General features: G+C 38.9%; 1 protein-coding gene across 1 annotated transcript; it reads left to right on the forward strand.

The window, feature by feature from the left end:
• Positions 1 to 27,569, forward strand: LOC122728743 (GTPase IMAP family member 4-like). Its single transcript, XM_043967529.1, has 4 exons — positions 1 to 19; positions 3,410 to 4,253; positions 20,494 to 20,617; positions 27,456 to 27,569. The coding sequence occupies exons 1-4, from the start codon at positions 1 to 3 to the stop codon at positions 27,567 to 27,569; spliced, it is 1,101 nt and encodes a 366-aa protein (XP_043823464.1).
• Positions 27,570 to 27,646: the final 77 nt, after the last annotated feature.

Here is a 27,646-nt window from a genome sequence, read left to right on the forward strand (position 1 = left end):
ATGGGTTCCCAGGATGGGGGTGAGAACCAAGATGTTATTTAGTACCTCATTTTCTAGGTCTGGGCCTTGCAATCTATGAGTACAAAAACTGGCTGAGGGGAGGAGCATATGGAACTGAAAGATTTCCTCATTTACTCAAGATTGGCTGACAAGGGAGCTATAGAGAAACATATCTAGGATAACAGGTGATATGGATCATCTAAGGCAAGATGGGCACTCATCTCTGAAGTTAATTGGACAAGATGGAGAGATCTTCTTGACTGGTTTAAGAGACAATAGCAAAAAAAATTAATAGACAATTGTCAAGGATACTTGCCAATTATCTGTGAAGTAATTGGAGAATGACCTTAGATTGTTCTCATAAGTGAGGAATCAAAAGTTTATAGAGGGGATCACATCTGGTGTTTTGTTTTCTGGGATTCTACATGTAAAAAGCTAACCCAGAATCTAGATGGAATGAGGAAAAAATTTCTTTTTTTTATAGTTTTTTGCATTTAATGTATTTTGTTAAATATTTGCTAATTACATTTTTCTTTTTTGGTTCTTTTTTTATTGTGAGTTCTAAATTGTCACCCTCCTTCCACCACTCACTGACTGAGAAACAAGCAATATAATAGCCATTATATAGTTGAAATCATACAAATCACATATCCATAATTGCTATGATGCAAAATAAGAGCAAGAAAAAAGTGAAAGAATATATATTTCTTTCTACACTCAGAATTCATTAGTTCTCTAGAGAAAATAAAATTTTTGTCATGAGTTCTTTGGAATTGTCACAAATAATTATCTTGATCAGAGCAGATGGCTTTCACTTAAATCATTACAATATTGCTTTTATTGCATACAATGTTTCATGGTTCTGCTCAACTCACTGTGCATCAATTCATATATTCCCAGAATTTTCTGAAACCATCCCCCTTATTATTTCTTATAATACAATTAGTATTCCATTCCAATCATATAACACAACTTGTTCAACCATTCCCCAATTAGTAGATATCCTCTTGATTTTCAATTCTCTGATACCACAAAAAAGAAAACTTCTACAAATTATCTCTTCCACTTAGGTCCTTTTACATTTTCTTTGATCTCTTTGTAATATAGACCTAGTAATTGTAGTGCTAAGTCAAAAGGTAGGCACAGATTTATAGCCATATGGGTATAGTTCCAAATTGTTCTCCAGAATGGTAGGACCAGTTCACAGATCCACCAACAGTATATTAGTGTCTCTGCAGAACCATGAAACACTGTATGCAGTAAAAGCAATATTGTAATGATATAAGTGAAAGCCATTTTGTCCCTATTAACCCAGGGTTTCATAAAAAATACTTTTGCATAATAAGGCACCTCCATCAAATCCAGGTGATCCATATATTCATATTAACACTAAGAAGCCAAAATCATATTCACATAGACTTTTGTTGTTGTTGTTTTTGGTGAGGCAATTGGGGTTAAGTAACTTGCCCAGGGTCACACAGCTAGTAAGTGTCAAGGGTCTGAGGTCAGATTTGAACTCAGGTCCTCCTGAATCCAGGGCCAGTGCTCTATCCACTGACCCACCTAGCCACCTTTCACATAGACTTTTTTTTTGGTTTTTTTGTTTGTTTGTTTGTTTTGCGGGGCAATGGGGGTTAAGTGACTTGCCCAGGGTCACACAGCTAGTAAGTGTCAAGTGTCTGAGGCCGGATTTGAACTCATGTACTCCTGAATCTAGGGCCTGTGCTTTATCCACTGTGCCACCTAGCCGCCCCTTCACATAGACTTTTAAAGAAGAGACATCAAACTACACTGACCAGACATAATGAAAGCATCATTTAAAGTTCTGTTGACCCTGCCATATATTTTCAATTTAAATTAAGGATGAAAGGAAAAGGAATCAAGAAGCAATGAAAATTACCTAGGTAAACAGTCAATTAACAAGGGCATGAGTCTTCCAGAGAATATTGGTAGAAGGATGGCTTTGGGGGTTTTCCTTTTTTTTTTTTTTGGTCTTTTTTTTGTGGGGCAATGAGGGTTAAGTGACTTGCCCAAGGTCACACAGCTAGTGTCAAGTGTCTGAGGCCAGATTTGAACTCAGGTCCTCTGGAATTCAGGGCTGGTGCTTTATCCACTGCCACCTAGCTGCCCCCTGGGGGATTTTCTTAAATCAAGGGCCTCCTGATGGAGGGGGTTTTTTTTTGGTTGATTGGTTGGTTGGTTAGTTTTTTGGTGGGTTTTTTTGTTTGTTTGTTTGTTTTTGTGTGAGGCAATGAGGGTTAAGTGACTTGCCCAGGGTCACAAAGCTAGTGTCAAGTGTCTGAGGCCGGATTTGAACTCAGGTCCTCCTGAATAACAGGGCTGGTGCTTTATCCACTGTGCCACCTAGCTACACCCCCACCCCCCACCCCTGCCATCATGGAGGTTTTCATAGCTTTACTCTCTGGGGATTATAAATATGAAATACTAATTCAGATTATTTAGGGGAGGGAGGAATAAACTTCTACAGAGAGCCTAATATGGAAGAAAAGGCGTCCATGATTAATATAATGGTATAATATAGCTATGTATAAATATGTACTCTCATGTGTGTGTTTTCTAGGAAGCAATAATGATTCATTCATTTTATGCCCCAGAGGAAGACTGGCTTTTGCATTGAAATCTAATAAATATAATATCCCTCAAAATCAAACACCCTTCAAAAAACAGTCACCTGTTGGTGACTGTTGGCCTTCCTTCTGCTGATAAGGATCTGTGAATTTCACTAGAACAATAGAGAACTGGCCCATTCTCAAAGCTTGTCCAGATTGTTAGCATTTGTCTCAGCTTGAGAAATACAGGAAAAGCAAGGCAAAGTCTTTAAGTACCTAAGGTTCACTTCCATGTCATGATGGAATTTCTCTGCAGAGCTTTATTACAAAGCCTTGTTATTCATTCTTTTTTCTTTTCTTTTTCCTTTTTATTTTATTTTATTGCTGCTCTGGTTTAATAGTTTAGATTTGTACAAATATATTTTTCTTTTAAATAATAAACATTTTTGTTTTGTTTTGGTTTTTTTGTTTTGTTTTGTTTTTGTGGGGCAATGAGGGTTAAGTGACTTGCCCAGGGTCACGCAGCTAGTAAATGTCAAATGTCTGAGCTCAGGTCTTCCTGAATCCAGGGCCAGTGCTCTATCTACGAGCCACCTAGCTGCCCCAAATAATAAACATTTTAATTTAAAGTTTTGAATTCCAAATTTTATCCCTCCTTCTCTGCCCCCTCCCTGAGGCAGTAAGCAATCAGATATGGCTTATACATGTATGATCATGTAAAACATTACCATATTAGTCATTTTGTATAAGAAAACTTGAATAAAAGAAAAAAGTGAAAGTGAAAAATAGCATGCTTTAGTCTGCGTTCAATTTCATTCTTTCTTACTTGTTTCCAACAGACCCAGATGACAGTGGAGGAGACTCAAGAAAACCAGAATTCAGAATTGTCCTTGTGGGGAAAACAGGGGCTGGAAAAAGTGCAACAGGAAACACCCTCCTGGGCAGGAGAGAGTTTAAGTCTAGGTGTTCCGGAAGGTCAGTCACCAAGGTCTGCAGGAAAGCCAGGACCACATGGAATGGGAGGGACATTTCTGTCATTGATACTCCAGGCATTTTTGACACTGGCACCCCAGAGCTAGAAACTTGGAAAGAAATAGCTCGTTTCATGACACTGTCCTCTCCAGGACCGCATGCTCTACTCTTGGTGTTGCAAATAGGTCGTTTCACCAAGGAGGAGAAAGAAGCTGTTGAAAGGCTTTATACTATTCTAGGAACTGAAGCAATGAAGTATTTGATCATTGTATTCACTAGGAAAGAAGATCTAGGAGAAGAGAGTTTAAAGGATTTCTTAGGAACAATTGATGACTCATATTTCAGGGAACTGTTGAAAAACTGTCAACACCTATGCTGTGCATTTGACAATAATGCTAGTGGAGCCCAGAGAGATGCCCAGGTTTCAGAGCTGATGGCCATGACTGGGAATATGGTGCAAGATAATAGGGGCACCCACTACACCAACAAAATATATGAAGCCGTGGAAGCGATCCTCCAGGAGAAGACAGGGAAGTATGCGAAACGAAAGAAAGAGCGACCACTGTTTAAGGAAGAGCAAGAGCAGTTTAAGAAAGAGCTAGAGCAGTTCAAGGAAGAGCAAGAGCAGTTCAAGGAAGAGCGAGAGCAGTTCAAGAAAGAGCTAGAGCAGTTCAAGAAAGAGCGAGAGCAGTTTAAGGAAGAGCAAAAAAAGTTTGAGGAAAAGCAAAAAAATAGTCATAAAAAAGAATATTACTCCTGGTCTGAGGCCGAAAATGATGATGATATACTTTGGATAGTTATACATCTGATTTCCTCAATTTCATATGAATTTTTCAAACATTTCATACTTAAATTTCTGCACTGGATATTACAAATACTTAAAATTCTTAAAGGATGCAGAGCCCAGAGGCAGGAAGTCTTTATAAAGCATTTATTCCTGATCCTCGTTTTTTCTAACCAGATCCCAAATCTCCTCTAGGATTACTGCATCCTTAATCCAATCCCAATCAAGTAATTTGAGCAGAAAAAAATAAAATATAAGGCCTGAGAATGTAAAGTTTCCTAGAAGGATCATAGAGATGAAGGTAATATTATGCAGATGTAGGTTTTTAATAAAATACTTTGGGAAAAGTTTCAAATTTCAGTCACTCCTTATTTATAAAGCATCCTTTACAGATCTAGTCTCTGTTATTTTGGAAATATAAAAATACATTGTGTTTAAATCAGTTTGTTCCCCTATTATGTTTGATATATTTGGATAGGTGAGAAACTGGAAAAAAAATAGAAAAACTTAGGAGATCAAATAACTTGCTTTGTCCCCATTAGGAAAAAAAAGCCACCATCCTCTTTGAGTTATTTAAGACCTCTGTTCTTTTTACCTGCTTCTTAGGGTATTTGGAATTTTGTAAGATATTCCTCTATATTTTTTGCGTGCTTTCAGTTTTGTTAGCATATAAAATGGTATGTTCTGATTATTCTTTGTATTTCTTCTGGTTTTGCTATGATTTCATCTTGTTCATTTGCTGTTTTATTGATTTGACTCTCTGTTCTTTTCTTTTTGATCAGACTCCCTAAGGGTTTATTGATTTTATTATTGTTTCAAAGGGCCAGCTTTTAGTTTTATCATTTGTATGGGGCTTTTTTGTTGCCAAGTTATCTATGTTCCATCTAATTTTTAAGATGTCCTCTTCTGTACTCATTTTTAAAAATGCATATTCAGTTTTAATCCTTTCTCTATTTTCTTCACACATGATTATAAGAATATGATAAGAGATGCTTTAGTTACATTCTAGAAATTGTCCTATGTTTTTCATCATTATCTTTTTCTTTCACATTTATTAATTCTTACTATGATATGTTCTTTGACCCAACCTTTATTTTAGATGTCATTGTTAAGTCTCCTGATTGTGGTCCCTGAATAAATTTTTATTTTTATGGCATCATGTTCTGTAAATAATAATGCATCAATTATTTATGCCTTTTGATATTTGTTTCCAATATCTCTGTGCCTTTATGAAAATTCTATTTGATATAAATTATATCTATATATCTACATTTATGTACCTATACATACACATATACACACATATATTCTTTGCCTTTCTATTTAACGTATATCATTAATTGCTCAACTCTAGTTTCTCCAGAAATTTATTCAGTTCTATATTTGCCTTTTGTTTATTCTTCTGTTCAAATTATCCAAAACAACAGAGGTATACTGAAATCTCCTGGCATATATGTATTATATAATATGTTTTCTTATAGATCAGATAATGTTTCCTTTAAAATCTGGATGCAAAGGCAGTTAAAGACTATTGGGGTTTTTTCTACTGATAATGGATTTTTTCCTGTGGTTCCTTTCAGCATAATATAGTTTCCTCATTTGTCCCTATTTATATATTTATATATAAGTTAGCTTTTCCTTTGTTTCATAACATTATGGCAATACCTGCTTTTTTAGATTCAGTTGATACAGAGTAAATTTTTCTCCATCCTCTCTTTTTGTTTGTTTGTTTGTTTGTTGCAGGGAAATGGGGGTTAAGTGACTTGCCCAGGGTCACACTGCTAGTAAGTGTCAAGTGTCTGAGGTCAAATTTGAACTCAGGTCTTCCTGAATCCAGGGCCAGTGCTTTATCCACTGCACCACCTAGTCGCCCCTCCATCCTCTCAATTTTATTCTGTGTATATCTTATTTTTTTAAATGTATATCTCATAATCAACAGATTGTGCAGTTCTTTTCTTATCCAATCTATCACATTGTATTGTACATTTTAGAATGTATATTAAATTATGCATTTGGTTTATTTTCCCTCTATCTTTCCAATTTTTTTTTCTCTTCAATTTGTGATTTCCCCCCAACCTCTCTTTGGCTGCATCCTTTGGGTTTTTTTGTTTTGTTTTGTTTTGTTTTTGCAGGGGGGTGTCATGGGGCGCAGAGCACCCCAGAATTTCTCTGGGGCACACCGAGGAATCTTCTCCTTGAGAAACTAAACCAGAGGACAGATAACGCCTAGAGAGATAAACTGAACCAAATTGGACTGAGCTAGCTTGGGATTCCTACCCTTCATTCTGGTCTCCCTTTCCCTGGGGAGATAAGTTTGGGTGTGGCTGCGGCCTTTGTGTTCTGAAGAGGGATCTGTAGCCACCCCTCACCCAATTCCTTTAGTCACTACCAGTGGGGGATGGTCCTCCACTGCTCACCCAATTCCCCCAGCTACCACCAGTGGGGGATGGTCCTCTCTCACTAAAGGAACTTTTCACAGGCAGATGGTCCACGCCCATCAGTCCTCTATAAAAGTACCTTCCAGTCTCCTGTTCGAGGAGATTTGGTACCTCTGAGCCATGTGCTTTATGCCAAATCTCCCCATGAAAAGTCCAAGGATTTCTTTCATGGTTTCCCTCCCCCCACCCTTCCCTTCCCTTGCTCCTAAATAAACTATCACCTTATTCTAACTACGTTTTGTGTGCAAGAGGGTGTAATTCTTTAAAGAGGAATTCCTAAGAACCCCAACTCCTACCCCAACCGTACCCCATTTCCCACCATATCAGGGGAATCTTTAAATTCTCCAAATTGTAATTTCCATTTTCTATTCTCAGAAGTTCTGGGCAGTTATCTTCTATTACTTACATCATTTTGGTGTCAGGAATTTTTTTTCTTGCCCTGATCTTCTGGAATTGGGCAAGGGAGTGAGGATAGGGCAATTGATTCAAATACCAAGAAAAAGTAGAATTTGCAAAGAAAGAAAGAAAGAAAAAAGACAATGAGAGGTTTCTCTAACCCAGAGAACAAAGTAAGCTCAGGAATCAGGAAGGTCAAAAGGCCTGGGGCTTTCTTTGATTTTGATTTAGAGATCAGCAAAACTTGTATATTTAGGAATGAAAAAAAAGTTCTGGGTCCAAAGGGAACTTCTCCTGTTTGGGATCAAATACAAAATCATCTGTTTGTCTTTTAAATCTCTTTCTAACCTGACAACATTTGAATGTTGTTACTTCTTGTTCTTCTCACCTACACTACAATCCAGGGAATAATAACAGATAGAATATAATAACAAGGCATTGTATGGAGCAAACTGCCTCAGTTTACCCAAATAACTCGAGGAGACCACCAAGTCAAGCAGAGACAGATTTATTACATTCCCGTAGGAATGGGCAAGTTCAATACATGAACCGCGCCAGCCAATACATTCCTTGACCTTATATAGGAATGTCGGTCAGAGGGGAAGTCCCCACGCACACTAGGTCGAGCTCACAATCTAACATCCAATCCTGTCTCACCCAGAGTGCGTGTTCAGCTCGTGATCAATGTATGGAGACATGCATACGTGTTCCAGGAGCAAGGGGGAAAAGGGGAGGGGGAACAAGGTCAAACCAAAGGAAGAGGAAACAGGGGAGTGACAGTCAGATGTTTCAGATCTCACAGTTCCCACTGACTCCCCTCTCCCGGCCCCTGTCTCTAAAGATATTCAACCTGAATAACGGGAAGAGTCTCTCAGGTGCTTCAGCATTGTTAAGGATGACAGGGTTAAAATTTATCTTCGGTTATGTTGGGAAGTAAAGAATAATCCATTGTTGGGACCCCAGGGCCAAGGGGATTCTGCTCTGAGAAAAAGAGACATGTCACTTAACATCTGGTCTCAACTCAATTGCTGCATCCTGTGCCGAGCCCCGTCCTTTCTTCTTGAGTCCCGAGTATTGAATTGGTGGGCAAACTCCCTGACCCACTGACTGGGGTTCTGACACATGATGGATTGCAGACAAAACTAATATGTAGCTGACAAGTGGGGAGACTGAGCAGAAGTAAAAATACTGTTAATTGGCAATAAAACTTAAAGGAGACAGTGAGAATTTGACAAGCAATAAACTTCTAAACAAACTATACTGGGGCAGGGCTGGGTACCTTCCAGACCCCATCCTCAGAGTTTAATCTGACTCAAATCCATAATCATATCATACACTACCTTGGAATGGACTGGGAGAGAATGAGCTCACCATCACTGGAAGAGCCACAGTTGGTACAGATATATCTTACAGGGGAGCCATTATGCAGGGAGGATGATGGACTCAAAAGGTGCTTCCAACTCCTATGACTCTAAGAAAGCTTTAATCTAAAATATAACTAATATAAGCTATAATATTAGAAATTTCTGCTTTCCTGTTAGGAAGAAACCTGACTACACATTTTAGCAACAGAAAAGGCTAATTGGGAAGTAGTTCTTCTTTAAATTTTTCCAGGTACTTTACAAATATTATCTCCTTGGTTTCTCACAATGGTTCTATAAGCTAGGTGCTATTATGAGCTATAGTTCACAGATGAAAGAACTGAGGCAGCCTGAGGTTAAGAGACTTACCAGTGATCAGCCAAACAGGATCTGAAGGACAACAGGCTCCTGCCATCCAACATAGGAAGCATTTATCCAGGCATTATCTGGGAATGAGGGTGTCCTTGCAGCAATCATTCAACATCCCAACTTGGAATGGCCTTGCCTGACCTGGCATCTTCACCATCTTCTCAGACACAGACATTCTCCAGGAGAGAATAAGGGAGCTCCCTTATTCTCTGCCAAGCTGAATATTCTCTATTAGGCAAGAAGAGAGTTATCTTTTTGCCCTCGTTCTGAACCCCCAAATCAAGTAACCCACTTCTGCTATAGCTAGGCCCAAAATGCTCTCACTCTCCAGGATTATCCCAGACAAAGCTTGCACCTGGCCCTGATTGGCAGCCAAATCCATTTTAGGTTATGGGGGAGAAGCCAGGAGCACACTCAGCTTGGAAGTTCCTGTCAACACTTCTATGACTGATAGGACTGCCATCAACTCTCAGGTCCCCTCAGCATACAATTAGTCATTTGGCAGCATAGGGATATTGACATTTCCACCAGTATACCCCTGCCAAAGGGGATCAGATGGATGAGTAGGCAAAACACATCAGAAATAGCTTTGCAAATTCTCCCCTAGTCATTAAGAATATTCTCAAATTAGAAAGGAATAGTCTACCTATCAGATCTTTGGAAAGGAAAACACTTTTTGACCAAACAAGAGATAGAGTATATTATAAAATGCAAAATGGATGATTTTGATTATATTAAATTAAAAAATTTCTGTACAAACAGAAGCAATGCATCCAAAATTAGAAGGGAAGCAGAAAGCTGGGAAACAATTTTTGAGGCCAGTACTTCTGATAAAGGCCTCATCTCTAAAATATATAGGGAACTAAATCAAATTTATAAGAATCCAAGTCATTCCCCAACTGAGAAATGGTCAAAGGATATGAACAGGCAGTTTTCTGACGAAGAAACCAAGGCTATCTATTCCCATATGAAAAAATGCTCTAAATCTCTAATGATTAGAGAGATGCAAATTAAAACAACTCTGAGGTACCACCTGACACCTATCAGATTGGCTAAAATGACAAAAAAGGAAGATAACAAATGTTGGAGAAGCTGTGGGAAAATTGGAACACTAATTCATTGTTGGTGGAGCTGTGAACTGATCCAACCATTCTGGAAAGCAATTTGGAATTATGCCCAAAGGGCTATAAAGCTGTGCATACCCTTTGACCCAGCAATACCACTTTTGGGTCTTTTTCCCAAAGAGATCATGGAAGGGGGAAAGGGACCCACATGTACAAAAATATTTATAGCTGCTCTTTACATGGTGGCAAGGAATTGGAAGTTGAGGGGGTGCCCATCAATTGGGGAGTGGCTGGACAAGTTGTGGTATATGAATACAATGGAATACTATTGTGCTGTAAGAAATGATGAGCAGGAGGAGTTCAGAGAAACCTGGAGGGTCTTGCGTGAGCTGATGATGAGTGAGATGAGCAGAACCAGAAGAATATTGTACACAGTATCATCAACATTGAATGTTGACCTACTGTGATGGATATATTCTTCTCACCAATGCAATGGTACAGAAGAGTTCCAGGGAACTCATGATAGAAGAGGATCTCCAAATCCAAGAAAAAAAAAAAAAAGAACTGTGGAGTATAGATGCTGATTGAACCATACTATTTCTTTTGTTTTGGGTGCTGTTGTTTTTTTTGTTCTATTTTGAGGTTTTGCATCACTGCTTTGATTTTTTTCTCTTATAACAGGATTAATGCAGAAATAGGATTAATGTTATTATGTGTATATATATGTGTGTGTGTGTATATATCTATATATCTATGTAGATATAGATATATAGATATAAACTATATCAGATTACCTGCTGTCTAGGGGAGGGGAGAGGGAGGGGAAGGAGGGAGAAAAATCTGAAATTGTAAAGCTTGTATAAACAAAAGTTGAGAACTATCTTTACATGTAACGGAAAAAATAAAATACCTTATATGTAAAAAAAAAAAAAAGAATGAATGATAATCAACAACAACAACAACAACAAAAAAGAATATTCTCAAATTTTCAAAACTTTAATTTAGCCTATTTTGGAATGCCAGAGAATGAGTGGGGCTTTAGAGATTTTCAGGGGATGAGTAATCCAACTTTCCCCTCCTCATACAAAAAAAATACCCCAAAGATGGAATATTCAGATGAGGGAAGCTTATCATGAGTGGAGAGCATTCACTACCAAACTATACATATATTTTGCTGCCTGAATTCCCATTCAAGAGAATAGTCCTGGCAAGCTGAGTTTCTCAAGGTCTGTGGTTCAGGTCAATCCTCATGCATGGCTCTTATTTCCTCAGGGTATTGTTCCTGGTCAGCCCTTGTTGCCTGCAGTAAAATGTTTAGGAATATCTAGACTTTGTGTACCATGTGGGAAAGCAAAAACACCCCTTTCTTAGGGAGTATCCAATAAAGACAAAAGCAAGAAAATAATAGGGAAAAAATCAACTCAACTGACTAATGCATTGAAAGAGTTTTAAAATGTTGAATGTGCAACAACAGTGGACCTCCCACCTCTATGAAATGGTGGGTTGAGAATGTCCTCTCACATCTTTTTCTAAATAATGCTTATTCTTTATAATTTTGCAGCATAAACTTTAGATTTTTTGCATGTACTTATTTCTAGAACTTACATTTTATAATCATTTTATATATTGTTTTCTTGGTTCTGCTTACTTCATTCCATATTAACTGAAGTAGATATTTCCATACTTCTCTATATATACCACATTCATCTTTATTTATAGTATGGTAATATCCTATTACACTCAAATGCCACAACGTTTTAGCCTTTCCTTAATCACTGGGCATCTACTTTGTTTCAAATGTCTGGCCATAATAAAAATGCTGCCATCAATATTTTGTTGTATGTGGAGACCTTCTTTTTATCAATGGCCTCCCTGAGGTATGTGTCCCAAAATGATATCTCAAGGTCAAAGGGCATGGGTATTTTAGTTACTTTCTTTGCATTATTCCAAAGTTCTCTCCAAAATGCTTGTACCAATTCACAGCTCCAATAAAAATGCACCAATGTCCCGATTTTCCCACAACCCATATTGACTATTGCCATCTTTTGTTATCTTAGCCAATTTGCAGGGTATGAGGTAAGACCTCAGGGTTGTTTTGGTTTGCATTTCTCATGATTAGTGATTTTAATCATTCTTTCATGTAATTATTAATATTTATAATTCTTTTGAGAACTGTTCATCTTTTGACCATTTATCTATTGCAGAAGAGCTACTGCTTATCTATAACATATATACATATGTACATTATATATGTTTACATGTGTGTCTCTTAATTTTTTATTCATCTTGGAAACCAAAGATGGTCACTTTTATGTTTACTATTACACCTGGGGTACTGAGCATGGACTTTGTAAGAAGTCCAAATTGGTTCCATGCCGTTTTCCTTAAGTTTTTTGACAATATATTATGTCCCTTTATTATCAAGCAAGGGAGTGGGATACTAGATTGTCCACTAAATGTCTCTCTACTCAGACCCCCAACCAAGTGATCTCCCTGTGTCTCTGACATACAAATACCTCACACTATCATCCCTGGGATGCTTTTGAGTCTCACAGCAATTTAAACTACATACTTCCTGCTTATGGATTGAAATAAGATATCACTCAAAAATATTTCTTTAAAAAATAACAATTCTATGGTTTTGCTCCCATCTTCATCCTATATATGGAATCTCCCCATTCAGTCCAAATACCCACCCCATCCCCAACAATATTGATAGGCTACAGGCATTCAACATATTTAACAGTTTATTAGACATGGTGAAAATAAAAGGAAAATTAAGCCTCCCCACAGAAAGATTTCCTCTTTCAATCATCTCCCAGAACTCTTTTCATACTGACAAAAGGAAATAAGGGGAGAAGATATGTGTCCAAGGACAAAGGGATAAATGCAGGTGTCTACAATATCATGACTGGATTTAGGAGCAACATGAATTAGAAGTTGTTGAAGTAGGGAGAGGAATCAGATTCATATACCTTCTCTCTTTTATTACTTCCAAGGACCTGCCTGTCCAACCCAGCTTCCAATGAAGTGGGAGAAAGGTCTCCTTTTAAGTAAAACAAGGAGAATAGATTCATGAACAAAAAACAAATAACAAGCAAGCATCACAACCATTGGGAGAAGGGTTTCTTTGGAGATTCATCTAGCAGAGGTAGGGAACTGAGTAGACTTCCTTGACTCCTTCTTTCTCTAGGAGACAGGGAAAATGGAATATATAGAAAGTGACCTGCAGGTCAGAGAGAACCCTTAAAGCCTTCTTACCAGGGATTTTTCAGGGAATGACCCCCTCTTGTTCACCTATCCCAAAATAGTAGTTCTAATGGTAGGGACCATAGCACTGGAAACAGGAAAATGTTGGTAAATGTTTACAGTCAACTCCCCACAAAGATATGACACACTCTCCAGGGTTAATGGGCATTATTAACATTTGTTCCATCCCTTTTTAGACAACAAATAAAATAACTAATCAAGTCCTGATCTCATTTGCCAATTTCTGAGTAGTAAATGCTCATACTAAAAACCTAAAAGGCTTCTCTGATGATCAAGGTTGAAATGCCTCCAGCACACCATGGTTTAGGAGGGTTATTACAGGTTATTCAGTCCAAACTCCTCATTTTAAAAGTAAAGAAATTGATACCTAGAGAAATTAAGTGATTTGGGGATTTTACACCAGACATAAGGAGATGATGAGGCTATTTCAGGCCAGTGAGGAAGACATTTTGGGGCCACATCACACTTTCTCATAATAATAATAGCTCATATATAGAGAGGCTTTACAAATTTACAAATCACTTTCATAGACATTTCATTTGATCTGAAGCTCAGAGAGAGAAGGTGGCTTATAATTGTGAAGGAAACAGAAAATCCTATATACTGTGAGTTTGGGGAAAATATCTATTCCTCAGAAAAAGTAACTTTGCAAACCTAAGAATCAGATCCTGGCCAGAGGAGGGCTGTGAGTATTTCTGGGGTGGAGCCAAGATGGTGGAAGAAAGGCAGTGAGCTCTCGAACTCATGACACAATCGCTCCAAAAAACATCGAAATAAAGCCATAGGACAATTCCTGGAGCAGCAAAATCCATAGAAGAATGTGCTGAAATCATCTTCTAACCAAAGATGTCTTGAAAGGTCAGAAGGAGGGAGCTCATGTGCTGAGACAGGAGTGGAGCCCAACCCCACAGTCACCCTGACAAAGATCCAGTCCCAGGAAGGCCCCACCAGAGAAGGAGACCCCCAGAACCTCTGAATCAGCTGAAGCATCAGTATCGTCTGGAAGTAAGCTCACAGTCTGGTGAGAGGGCTGAGCCCTTGGCAGGGGGGGAGACTACAGGGATCTATGCTGGTACTGAGGCAGAACTTGGGTTTTTCACCCCTGCTGGGAACCTGGAGGTAGGTTTGAGTAGCCCTGGCCCAGGTGGGGGAGGGGCACAGGCTCCTTGGAGCTGACAACCACAACACACAAAGTTGGTTGATTAGCAAGGTGGTCTGGGGTCATCTATGGACCAGGAAATAGGCCAGGCCAGTGAAAAACCTACTCTTCCTTAAATCATACCACCTGGGACTCTCTGAAGCTTGAGATAGTGCAGCCTGGAAACAGTGCCCCACTTTAAGGAGATAAAAGTCAAGTAAAAGAAAGGCAAGATAAGCAGACAGAGAAAGGTGAGGCCCATAGAAAGTTTCTTTAGTGACAAGGAAGATTGAAATGCAACCTCAGAGGAAGATGTCAATGTCAGAGCTCCTATATCTAAAGCTTCCAAGAAAAATATGAATTGGTCTCAGGCCATAGAAGCACTCAAAAAGGATTTTGAAGATAAAGGTATAAAGGTAGAGGAAAAAATGGAAAGAAAAATGAGGGTGATACAGGAAAGACATGAGAAAAAAAGTCAATAGCTTGAAAAGCCAAATTGGCCAAATGGAAAAGGAGGTACAAAAGCTCTCTGATGAAAATAATTGCCTAAGAATTAGGATTGAACAAATGGAAGCTATTGACTCTGTGAGAAACCAAGACACAACAAAGCAAATCCAAATGAATAAAAAAATAGAGGGCAATGTGAAATATCTTCTGGGAAAAACTGCTGACCTGGGAAATAGGTCCAGGAGAGATAACTGGAAAATTATTGGTCTACCTGAAAACCATGATCAAGGAAAGAGCTTATACATGATCTTCCAAGAAATTGTCAGGGGAAATTGCCCTGATATTCTAGAAACAGAAGGTAAAATAGAAATTGAAAAAATCCACTGATCACCTCCTGAAAGATATACCAAAAGGAAAACTCCTAGGAATATTATAGCCAAATTCCAGAGCTCTCAGGTCAAAGAGAAAATATTGCAAGCTGACAAAAAGAAAGAATTCAAGTACTGTGGAGCCTAAGTCAGGATAGCACAAGATCTAGCAGCTTCTACATTAAAGGACTGGAAGGATGGAATATGATATTCCAGAGGGCAAAGGAATTGGGATTACAACCAAGAATCATGTATCCAGCAAAGCTGAACATAATCTTTTCAGAGGAAAAATTGGGACTTCAATGAAAAAGAGGACTTTCAAGTATTCATGATGAACAGACCTGAACTGAATGGCAAATTTGACTTTCAAATACAAGACCCTAGAGAACCATAAAAAATTGAAGTTTGGGGACATACCTGGGGTCATGCAGTGGGTGACTGTTTTGTGTCTGAGGCCGAGATTTGGCTGGGATCTCCCTGGGTCCAGGGTGGATGCTTTGTCCACTGTGTCACCTAGCTGACCCGTGATGACATCTTTAGGGTAAAATTGAGGGGTGAAGGGAATGCACTGGGGGAGGGGGAAGGGCAGAGGTAGCATGGGGTGAAATCCCACATGAAAGAAACAGGAAAGGGCTTAAGGAGTGGGGGGAAGAGATGAGGGAGGAGCAGGGCAGTAAATGAATTTTACATTCATCAGAATAGGCTCAAAGACCTTAATCTCATCAGAGTTGCTTCAAGGAGGGATCAACACACACACCCAACTGGGTAGAGTAATCTATCTAATCTGGGCAGTAAATGAGTTTAACACTTATCAGAATTGGCTCAAGGAGGGAATAACATATACACTCAATTTGGTAGTGTAATTTATCTAACCCTGCAGGAAAATAGGAGGGGAAGGGGAGAAAGGGAGAGGGGCAAAAGAAGGGAGGGCAGATTGGGGGAGGGGACAGACAGAAGCAAATCCCTTTTGAAGAGGGATAGGGTGAAAGAAGGGAATAGGATGGAGGGAAACAGTTAACAATAGTAATCATGAAAAAGAGAAAAGGGGGGGAAATTGTACAAAAAAAAATTTATAGCAACTCTTTGTGGTGGCTAAGAATTGGAAATCAAATGAATGTCCATCAATTGAGGAATGACTGAAGAAGCTGTGGTATACGATTTTAGTGGAATGGTATTGTGCTATAGGAAATGACAAACAGGATGACACCAGAAAAACCTGGAAAGACTTATATGAACTGATGTATAGTGAAGTGAGCAAAACTGGGAGGACACTATGCATAGTGACAGCAGTATTGTTTGATGAGTAATTATGAATGACTTAACTACTCTCAGCAATACAATGATCCACAACAATCCCAAGGGACTAATGACAAAGCATACTATCCACCCCCACAGAAAGAACTGAAAAAAAGAGAACTTGTGGATTGTATATATATATATATATATATATATATATAACCTATATCAGATTGGTTGATGTCTTGTGGTGGGGGGAGGAAAGGGGGGGGGGAATTTGGAACTCTAAATCTTATGAAAATGAATGTTGAAAACTACCCTTACATGTAACTGGAAAAAATAAAATAAATGTTTCTTGTCCTGAAAAAAAGGAAAAAAAATTATCAGAGCCTGGCTCATTCAATCTTGAAGGAAGTTTCCACTATGTTAGAGATTCTCCTGCTAACACAGTATATTCTGATAAGACCAACTTCAGAGAAATGCATTTCCCACAAGAACAAACTTGGCCTTTAGCACCTTTCATGTCCGCAATTCTTCTACACTTCCCCTGTTTCTATCCTGACAAAAATGGCTGGGTACTACAAGTCCATGAATAAAATCCATGGTTACTTTGAAATATGAAAACAATTTCAGCCTCCTGTCAGAGGTTAAATCCCATAGATCACTCCTCTTTGGGAACAGGAGGATAGTTCCTCCCAGTCTAGCACTGTGTAAGACACTTTAGTCCCAGAATCGAATCACAGAAAGAATAAAACTTCATGGGTCTGGGAGGCAGCTAGGTAGTGCCATGAATAAAGTACCGACCCTGGATTCAGGAGGACCTGAGATCAAATCCGGCCTCAGACACTTGATACTTACCAGCTGTGTGACCCTGGGCAAGTCACTTAACCCTCATTACCCTGAAAACAATAACAACAACAAAAACTTCATGGGTCTGGCTCCATAAGAATAAGTAAACTATGAATCTGTTTTATGTTTTGGTGAATAAGAAAATTATGTCTGGCTTAATACAGGTCAGGAAAAAATTTGAAAAGTGAAAACATTTTTGGTAACACCTTTCTTCTTGGAAGTTTATAACAATGCAGATGTATTTCCTGTTAAAAAATGATACAAAATCAGATGTTTATTGGTTACATTTCATATGTAGTTTCTTAAGAAGAGATCTTGACTCAGAGAGCCTGAAATATTTTAAGTGTAGGAAAGAGATGAAGGGTTATTTATTTAATTTTATTTATCTATCCATCCATCTATTTGTTTATTTGAAACACTAAAATAAAACATATAATAACACTCATCAAATAGGCAAAAATGATAGATAAGGGAAATGGCAAATATTACAGGGGATGTGGAAAAGCTGGGATACTAATACACTGTTGGTGGAACTGTGAATTGATCCAACCATTTTGGGAAGCAATCTGGAATTATTTCCAAAGATTTATAAAACTGTGTATGTACCTTTTGACCTAGCAATACAACTATTAGGTCTATCTCCCAAGATGATCAGGGAAAAAGGAAAAGAACCTATAATGTAATAAATATTTATAGCAGCTCTCTTTCTGGTGGCAAAGAACTGGAAATTGAGTCCATTCCCATTGATTGGAGAATGGCTTAATAAGTTGTGCCATATGATTGTGATGCAATACCACTGTGCTGATGATGATGAGCCAGTTGATTTTAGAAAAATATGAAAAGACTGGCATGAAATAATGAATAGTGAAATAAGCAGAACCAAGAAAATGAGGTGTACGGTAACAGCAAAATTGTTTGAAAAGTAAATATGGGGGCAGCTAGGTGACGCAGTGGATAAAGCACCAGCCCTGGATTCAGGAGGTCCTGAGTTCAAATCCAGCCTCAAACACTTGACACTTACTAGCTGTGTGACCTTGGGCAAGTCACTTAACCCTCATGGCCCCACCAAAAAAAAAAAAGTAAATATGCATAACTAAGCATGAGTTATAAGAATATTAAAATAAACTACAAAAAAACTATTTAAAAGATGCCATCCATATCCAGAGAAAGAATTGATATACAGAATTATGTATTATATAATTTCACACATATATCCGTGTCAAATGTTGGCCTTCTGTAGTGTGGGATTGGGAAGGAGGGAAAGAAACAGCTTGGAAATCAAATAGTACAGACAGAGGCAGCTAGGTGGCACACTGGATAAATACCAACCCTGGATTCAGGAAGACCTGAGTTCAAATCCAGTCTCAGACACTTGACATTTACTAGCTGTGTGACTCTGAGCAAGTCACTTAACCCTCATTGCCCTCCACACATACACACACACTCAAAAGTAAGGGGGGGGAGGGAGATAGGAAGAGGGAGGAGAGAGATATTACACACACACATGTACATAATTTATATAATATAAATATATATAAAGAAAAAAGATTGGGGCAGCTAGATGGCTCAGTGGATAGAGCACCGGCCCTGGAGTCAGAAGTACCTGAGTTCAAATCCGGCCTCAGACACTTAACACTTACTAGCTGTGTGACCCTGGGCAAGTCACTTAACCCCAATTGCCTCACTAAAAAAAAAAAAAGAAAAAAGATTAAGAAGAAAAAAGGTAAGAATTAATGAACTTCCTGAAAGTCATGACCAAAAAAAGAGCCTAGACATAATATTTCAAGAAATCTTAAAAGAAAACTTCCCAGATCTTTTAGAAGGAGAGGACTAAGAGAACACAGAAAACAAATCAACCAGTCATGGCCAGAGAGAAAAACTCAAATGAGAAGTCCCAAGAGCATTATAAGCAAAACTCTTAGCTTCCAGGTCAAAGAAAAAATCCTGCAAGTGGGCAGAAAGAAAGAAACTAAGTACCAAGGAGCCATAGTCAGGATCATACATGATTCAGCAGCCATCAATTTAAAGGAGTGGAGAGTTTAGAATACAATATTCCAGAAGGGAAAGGAAATAGGTATACAACAAATAACTAACCTAGCAAATTTAAGATAATCCTACAGGGGAAACAAATGGACCTTTAATCAAACGAAAGACTTCCAAACATTCCTGATGAAAAGACTGGGACAGAAAAACTCTGAAGTGGAACCACAGGACTCAAAAGAAACATTAAAAGGTAGACGTGAACAAACAATCATAAGAGACTAAACAAGGTTAAATTGTTTACTTTCCAATATGGGAGAATGAGACATGTGTCTCCTCTGAACCCTACCAGCAATGGTCATAGAGAGAGATCTCATTAAACAAAAGGCCTGGGGGGTAGTTCTGTTATGCCTTAACTGTCTTTAAAAAATAGAAAGAGAAGGGAAGAGGATTACACAAGGGAAGGAAAGAGAGAGGATGGTTAAGGAAAATTAATTCACAGAATTCATATGGGCAAGTAGAAGTCTACACAAATAAGGAGAAAGGATTGACGGGAGTGACTGACATTTGAACCTCCCTCATCTGAATTGGCTAAAAGATAAAAGAATGCACACACAAAGAGAGAGAGAGTTTGGTAAAGAAATATATTTTACCCAACTGAGAAAAAGGAGAGGAAAGGGAGAAGGCAAAAGAGGGAATGAGAGGAAGGGCAGATTAATGGAAAGATTAGTCCTGAGCAAAGCAAACAAACAAAAACCCATAAATAAAAATGTACAAAAACATTTATGACTCTTTTTGTGGTGGCAAAAAATAAAAAAATTAAAACTGGGGGAGTACCCTTCAACTGGGGAATGGCTGAATGAATTAAAGTATCTAAACATGATAGAATTCAATATGCTATAAGAAATGATGAAAGGATTGGTTTCAAAGAAACCTGGGAAGATCTGTATGAATTGATGCAGAATGAAATAAACAGAACCAGGAGGACAATTTTATTCAGTGACAATAAACATATAAAGAAAAACACCTCTGAAAGATTTAGGAACTGATCAGGGTAATGACCAATCTTGATTCCAGAGAATGTGATGAAACATGCTACCCACCTCTTGTAAGAGGTGAAAAACTCAGACTGCAGAAGGAGATACATAGATGATAGATAGATTTCATATAGATACAAAGATACATAAATGATAGATAGATATTTTGCATTTATTTATTTTTAACATTCATTTTGTAAAAATTGATTTTCAGCCAAGATGGCCAAGTGAGGAAACAACCCACTGAACCTCTCCCAGATTTCCCCTCCAAACCACCACAAAACTTCCTCTGCATTGTTCAAGGAGCAGGAAAGCAGCCTACCAGCCTGGCAGGAAAGGTCAGTCTTACCTGGGTGGGAGGGAAGTCACATTCAGGAGCAACTATAGAAGCTTCTGGGCTCACAACAGGAGGCCTGAATCAGGGCTCTGAGCCTGGGGCAATCCACCAGTGAGGCTCCACTCACCTGCAAACCAGCAATTCCCTGGGCAGGTGAGCAGTCTGGGCAGCATAGCAGGGACCCTCACCAGGCACCCCAAAGCTAGCACAGATCACCATGGAAGTTTTGACCCCACTGCTGACCAGTAGTGAAACCCTGCCCAAGACTGGTCAACAGCAACTTCCAACCCCTGCAACCTGCCAGGAGAGAGACTGGTAAGATTAATTAGACTGACTAAATGTATATTACTAGGCAAGTATATCAGATATAGTCCCTAACCCTATGGAATCACACTCAACTGAACCATATTCATTGGAATAATAATTAATCATTGGACACATTGGCACAGAATTAACCCCTTGGGTAAGAAGCATAGGCCACTATGAATCTATTTAAGCAGCCTAAGATTGCATGAGTGTTTTCAGCTGCCACATCACCGTGATACTTCATTCAGGCCCATGGTGGGCAGCCCAAAAAACCTACATTATGAAAGGTTTTCTAGCCTTAATTGTTTTCTCCTATAATTGCACTGGGTAGAATTCTCCCTGGGGGCAGAGATATTTTTTTTCTTTGTATGTCCTTTAAGCCTGGTCCTTAATTAATGAACATGCAATTGAATTTTTTAAGACTTTTTCCCCTACCTGAGCAGAGAAGCTTCTAGCTTAGGTCAAACAACAACAACAACAACAACAATAACCTGAGCAAATTCAGTTCAGTGAGCATCCTTTTTTAAAATATACCCCTAGCTATGATTGTGGAAAAATACCAGCCTAATCAGCAATTCATCTGATAAACTTCTCTTTGGGGAAGCTGCTTTGCCAAATTCTTACCTCATTCATTTGCATTAATTCTCATTACTTTCAGTTTCTAAGGAGGCTCTTTTCTGACTTTGTTCCTGAATTCCCATAAACTCCTAGAAAACTTGAAGTGCAGATGAGGACACTGAGGCCCAGAGAGGTCCAAGGTTTGTGCTTTTTTAAATATTGGGGGGCTAGGTGTTTCTGTCTAAATTATTGGGGAACTGTGCTGGGGTTTCTAAAATGTTGCTACTTATAAATTAAGGGCTATTGCACCCATTTAGGGAGCAAGCATTTATTAAAGTATATTAAATACTAGAAGAGCATTGACCACATGACAGTTGACCCAAGCCGAAACCCCCCAGCACCCTATTTCTAAGAGAGAGAGCACATGGCCTCAAGGACTACATTGCCTAATGAGGAGAGTGCTCACCAACTGACCATGGGCCCAGACTTAAAGTGAGTTCCAAGATGGCGCTGGCCAGGAGCCTCCTCTGTGCTTGACTTGTATCCAGTCTTGATAGAGATGTGTCCCTACACACTGATCAAAGCTTAATTGGCTAGCATCATTCAATTCCATTGGTTGACTTGACGTGAGGGTGGTCCATATTAAAATGAGCTCTAGCATGCCTGATGACATCAGAGTCTAGTGGCCGACCCCCTGAGGGCAAAGGGGCTTTCAGATAGGGGTGGCTTCACTGGCCTAGACACAAGGGTCTATCTCCATGGTACCTTTGGGCTGACTCTGAAAGAGATTAGCCAGAGTTCCTGAAATAAACCTTCAAGTAGGAGTGGGCCCCCCCCCCAAACAAAGCCATTATTAATAATTATTTTCTCACAGGTTACAGAAATGAAAAGTGTCAGGTAAGACTTGAACCCAGGTCTTCTGATGCCAAACCCAGTACTCTTTCAGCTGCATCAAAGAGTTATGATTGGGGCCTGCAGTCCTCCATTCACTGCCTGACAAAATAGAGACCTTGTAGTCTCAAAGAAAGTCAGTTTATGACAAGACCATTCCTTAATACCTCCCAACCCCAACTCACAGTCTTTTGTTTCCAATTCTCATCACTCACATTGTGCAGGTGACAGGGGAAGGAGAGCCGGGGCATGAGCAGAAGGTGGGTGGGAAGGAACTGGAGACTCAGATTTTGGGAAGACATAAAAGAGACCTTCTGTTGACTCAGTGGTATTCTTTGGCCAGAATTCTGGGGACAAAAGGGGTGACAGGGTTCCCTGAAGAGAGTGCCCCCCCTCAAGCTTCAATGTGCTTTCCTGTGACCACTCCCCACTGGCCCTGTTGGAAATCATGAGACTTGAGAGAAATAAAAATGAGCTTCTCATTAGAAAAAGTTGTTGACCTTTCATATTAGGGCAGAATAAGTTTGCTTACACCCATCCCAAGGCCCATTGTTGAGAGCTAAGAGCTTGTCTTTTGCTAGTGAAGGAAACCTACCCAAAGTTAAACTTTTCTTACTCTGTACTGGTGGCTAAACACCCCATCTCTGTAGTGGGTCCAAGAGGAAACGAGGTTAGGGAGAAGAGACCACTGAAGTCACATAAGCTTTGAGGTAGTAGCACTGGCCTTTCATCAACCCCTAAAGGCTTGATGCCCATATGATTCTCTGCTTCTTTTCCCTATCACCAGTGTCCCAAAACTCTTAGTGCCATCTTAAATGATTAAAACTGAAGACAGCACTAAGATTTCTGGAATACTCTACACATTATGATTGGCTGGAGCCCTACTACCCCTGCCTCAATGACCCCATGGCTTCACCCAGGCCCTAGGTGGCCATATTGTTTTTGCTGCTGTTGCTGTTTGGTCATTTCAGTCATGTCCACCTCTTCATGAGTCTATTTGGGATTTTCTTGGCAAAGATACTGGAGTGCTTTGCCATTCCCTTCTCTAGATCATTTTACAGATGAGAAAAGTAAGGCAAACACTTAGTAAGTCTCCAAGGTCATATTTCAACTCAGCAAGATGAGTCTTAAGTATCTACTAGGTTCCCAATGAAGCAGCTGGTAGCTCAGTGGATAGAGCAGTGGGCTTGTAGTCAGGGAGACCTGAGTTCAAATCCAGCTTCAGACACTGTAACCTTGGGCAGGTCCCTTAACCTCTGTTTGCATGGCAAAAGGATCCTGTGGACAATGCAATGGCAAACTACTCCAATGTCCTTGCCAGGAAAACCCCAAGCACAAGTATGGCCATGCCATCACAAAGAGTCAGACATGAATGAACAACAACATGTATAACACTGTGCTAGGAGCTAGGTGATATACAGAGCAAGACTGAAGCAATTCCTGCTTGCAATGAACTTCTATTCTACTGGGGAAAGCTTTCATTCTAAGGAAGGAATTGGCTCCTGAATTGGAGTGAGGGTGTGGTAGTTCCTTCTAACATAGCTTCCTGGCTTTGGTACAAGGAAATCCCATTACAGAAGTGCTCTGCTTTGAGATGGGGGAGGAGGCAAAGTAACAGGATATTGATTGATGTCAAAAAAGTGCTATCTGCTGCTTTTGCTTTCAGATCTATATGCTGGGATGTTTGAACACTGTCATAGGTAGAGGGGGATGAGAATCATGGGACTGGAATACCCCCCACACATACACCTGCAAGAGGTCAGCTAAGAAACAAGATAGGGAATTTCATATTCAGGATCCCAAGTGCTAAAATGTTGTTTGAGCCTAGGTGGACACATGTATAGAATCCTAAGTGGGGAGACAGAGGCCTGAAGAGGGCTCCTCACTGGCAACATTTAGAAACTCATTCCTGAGTTTCAGGAATTTTTGGTTTTGTTTTTAATGAAGAAGTCATGTGATCAAGGTGCCCTACCTGTTTCTTTTCCTTCATTTGGTGGTAAATGTCCTTCCCAGTGAGTGATTATGTGGTAACACAAATGTCTAAACTAGGAATGAAATAAGTAAATGCAACCTCAAGATGTATTTGTTCAAAAAATGATTTGTGAAAAGTGAGTCCCATATAGCCAACCGAAGCCCAGGATGGCTGGAGATAGGAGTGTGGTGATGTAATGCTGCAAATCTGCATCTGAACTGAGGCAGCCTGAAGGTTCCAAAAAGGAATTCCCAGTTTCACTTTTTTCTATAAGAAAAGTCCCTTCTCTGATCTTTACTAGAGATGGCAAACTTGGGGGGGGGGGGCAGAATTCTGGGATGGTGATAGATGAGGACCAAGGTGTTATTTCACTAAATCACTTTCCAGGTCTGGGTCTTGGAATCTATGAGCACAGGAATTGGTCGAGGGGATGAACCCATGGAACTGAAAGATTCCCTGATTTATTCAGTATTGGCTGACAAGGGAACCATAAGGAAAGTGATCTGTCAGGCAGGGTGGTGTGGACTATCTGGGCCAAGATGTGCACTCATGCATGAAGGTACTGGAAAAGATGGAGAAACCTTCTTGACCTGTGTTATATGCAATAGCAAAAACTCATAGACAACCCTTAAAGGATATTTACCAATTGTCTGTTGAGTGATAGGAAAATGGCCTTGGGGTATTCTCCTAAGTACAGAATCAAATATTTACAAAGGGTATCACATTTGTTTGTGTGTTTTTTCTGGGATTTTACATGTGAAATGCTAACTCAGAATCTAGACAAGTTGGAGAATGAACTTTCTTTTTTATATTTTAGTGAATTTTTCATGTTGCTAAATATTTTCAAATTACATTTTTAATCTTTTTAAAATTTCCTTTTTAACATTTTGAGTTCCAAATTCTCTTCCTCCTTGAATTCATGACCCTATTCTTTGAGAACACAAGCAATATAATACCTTTTATACATCTGAAGTCATGCATATCATATACCCATATTAGACATGTTGCAAAAAGGGAAAGCAGAAAATATATACTTCTATAAAGACTCTGAATTCACTAGCTTTCTATCTAGAGTGGATAACATTTTTCATCATAAATCCTTCAGAATTCTTATGGATCATTGTATTGATCAGAGTAGCTGTCTTTCACAATTGATCATCATTACAATATTATTGTAATTGTGCATGGCATTATCATGCTTCTACTCATTTCACTATGCATCAATTCATACAAATCTTCCCACTTATTTTCTGAAACCATTCCCCTCATCAAGAGTATTCCATCACAATAATATCGGACAACATTCAGCCATTCCCCAATGGTGGACATCCCTCAATTTCATTTCTTGCCACCAAAAAAGAGCTGCTGTAGATCATCTCTTACAACTAGGTCCTTTCCTTCTTCTTTTATCTGTTTGAGATATGAACTTAGTAGTTGTATTGCTAGGTCAAAGGACATGTAGAGTTTTATAGCCCTTTGGGCATAATTCCAAAGTGTTCTACAGAACTGTTGGGCCAGTTTACAGCTCCATCAATATTACATTAGTGTCCCTACTTTTCCACATCTCCGCCAGCATTTGTCATTTCCTTTTTATGTCTTATTAGCTAGTCTGATACATATGTTATAGCACATTAGTGTTGTTTCAATTTACATTTCTCTATTAGTGCTTTAGAGAACTTTTATATGAGTATGGATAGCTTTGATTTCTTCCTTGGAAAATTGCCTGTTCTCCTTTCACTATCAATTGGGAAATGGCTTTTATTTTTTATAAATTTGAATCAGTTTGATAAATATCTATGAAATGAGAATATTATCAGAGAACCTTGGTGTAAAAAATATTTTCATTTTCTTGCCTTCCTTCTAATTTGGGGTATATTTGGTTTTATTAGTGTAAAACTTTTAAAATTTCATGTAATAAAGATTATTCATTTTTCCCTCATGATCTTTTTTATCACTTGAACTCCTCCCTTATCCATAGATGTGATACATAATTTTCTCCAGGCTTCATTAAACTGCTTATGATATAACACTTTATATCTAAATCATGTATTCATTTTAATCTTATCTTGGTATTAGGAATGAGACATTGTTCTATCCCTGGTTTCTGTCAGAGTGCTTTCCAGTTTTCCCAGCAGTTTTGTCAAATAGTGAGATCTTGCCCCCAAAGCTTGGATCTTTGGTTTAACAAACTCTAGATTACAATGGTCAATCACTTCTGTATACTTTGTACCTAAGCTGGGAATGTACTTTCAATACACAAAGATCTTTAAAAGAGGATAAAAGCCTTACTTGTCAATAAGGCCACATAGAAGTGTGTGTATCTTTGTGTAAATTCTACAGCAATCAATACTGAATAATTTACATTCCCCAGTGACTAAAGATAGCACCCTCAAGTACAAATTTCTATGAAGCCAAAATCATATCCACGTAATCTTTATTTTTGTTTTTTGTTTTTTGTTTTTTTGGTGAGGCAATTGGGGTTAAGTGACTTTCCCAGGGTTACACAGCTAGTAAGTGTCAAGTGTCTGAGGCCACATTTGAACTCAGGTCCTCCTGACTCCAGGGCAGGTGCTCTAACCACTGCACCACCTAGATGCCCCTCCACATCATCTTTAGAAGAAGAGATGTCAAGCTGCAGAGGCCAGACATAATGAAAGCATCCATTAAAGTTTTGTTCATCCTCTCACATATTTTCAGTTTATTTTAATGATGAAAGCAAAAGGAATTAAGAAATAATGAAATCTACCTAAGAAGACAGGATTGTAGCCAGTTAATATGGCCATGAGTCTTCCCAGAGAGTATTGATAGAAGGAAGGCTTTGGGTTTTTTTTTCTTCAAGCAAAAATCAAAGGTTTTCTGATGGAGGAGATTATAGTTTTATCTTTAAAGATTCTAAATATAAATATTAATTTATATTTTATAGGGGAGGGAGGAATAAACTTCTATATCACACAAAGATGCAACATGAAGGAAAATGCCTCAATTATTAATATGATTACGTATAACATGGCTATGTATGAGCAATGTTTATTAATATCCAATATCTTGGGGAGAGCCACAGGTCTTTCCCTTTTCTCAATTCCTCATTTTTCAAAGCTCACTTGTCTTAAAGGGCATTACTGATAATGAGATTGCATTAGCTCTCATTGGTCAGACCCCACCCAACATGACAAGGAATTTAGTCAAGACTGGTGAACCCCCTTGTGTTCTGCTCAAGCTTGAATAGAGACAGATTTTTTGTGTGTAGATAGCCCAAGACTGCCAGAGGTCTGAGTAGAAATTATTTCTCTGTCCAAGGCTCAC

This window comes from Dromiciops gliroides, chromosome 5 (assembly GCF_019393635.1).
Source record: "Dromiciops gliroides isolate mDroGli1 chromosome 5, mDroGli1.pri, whole genome shotgun sequence".
Classification (NCBI taxonomy): domain Eukaryota; kingdom Metazoa; phylum Chordata; class Mammalia; order Microbiotheria; family Microbiotheriidae; genus Dromiciops; species Dromiciops gliroides.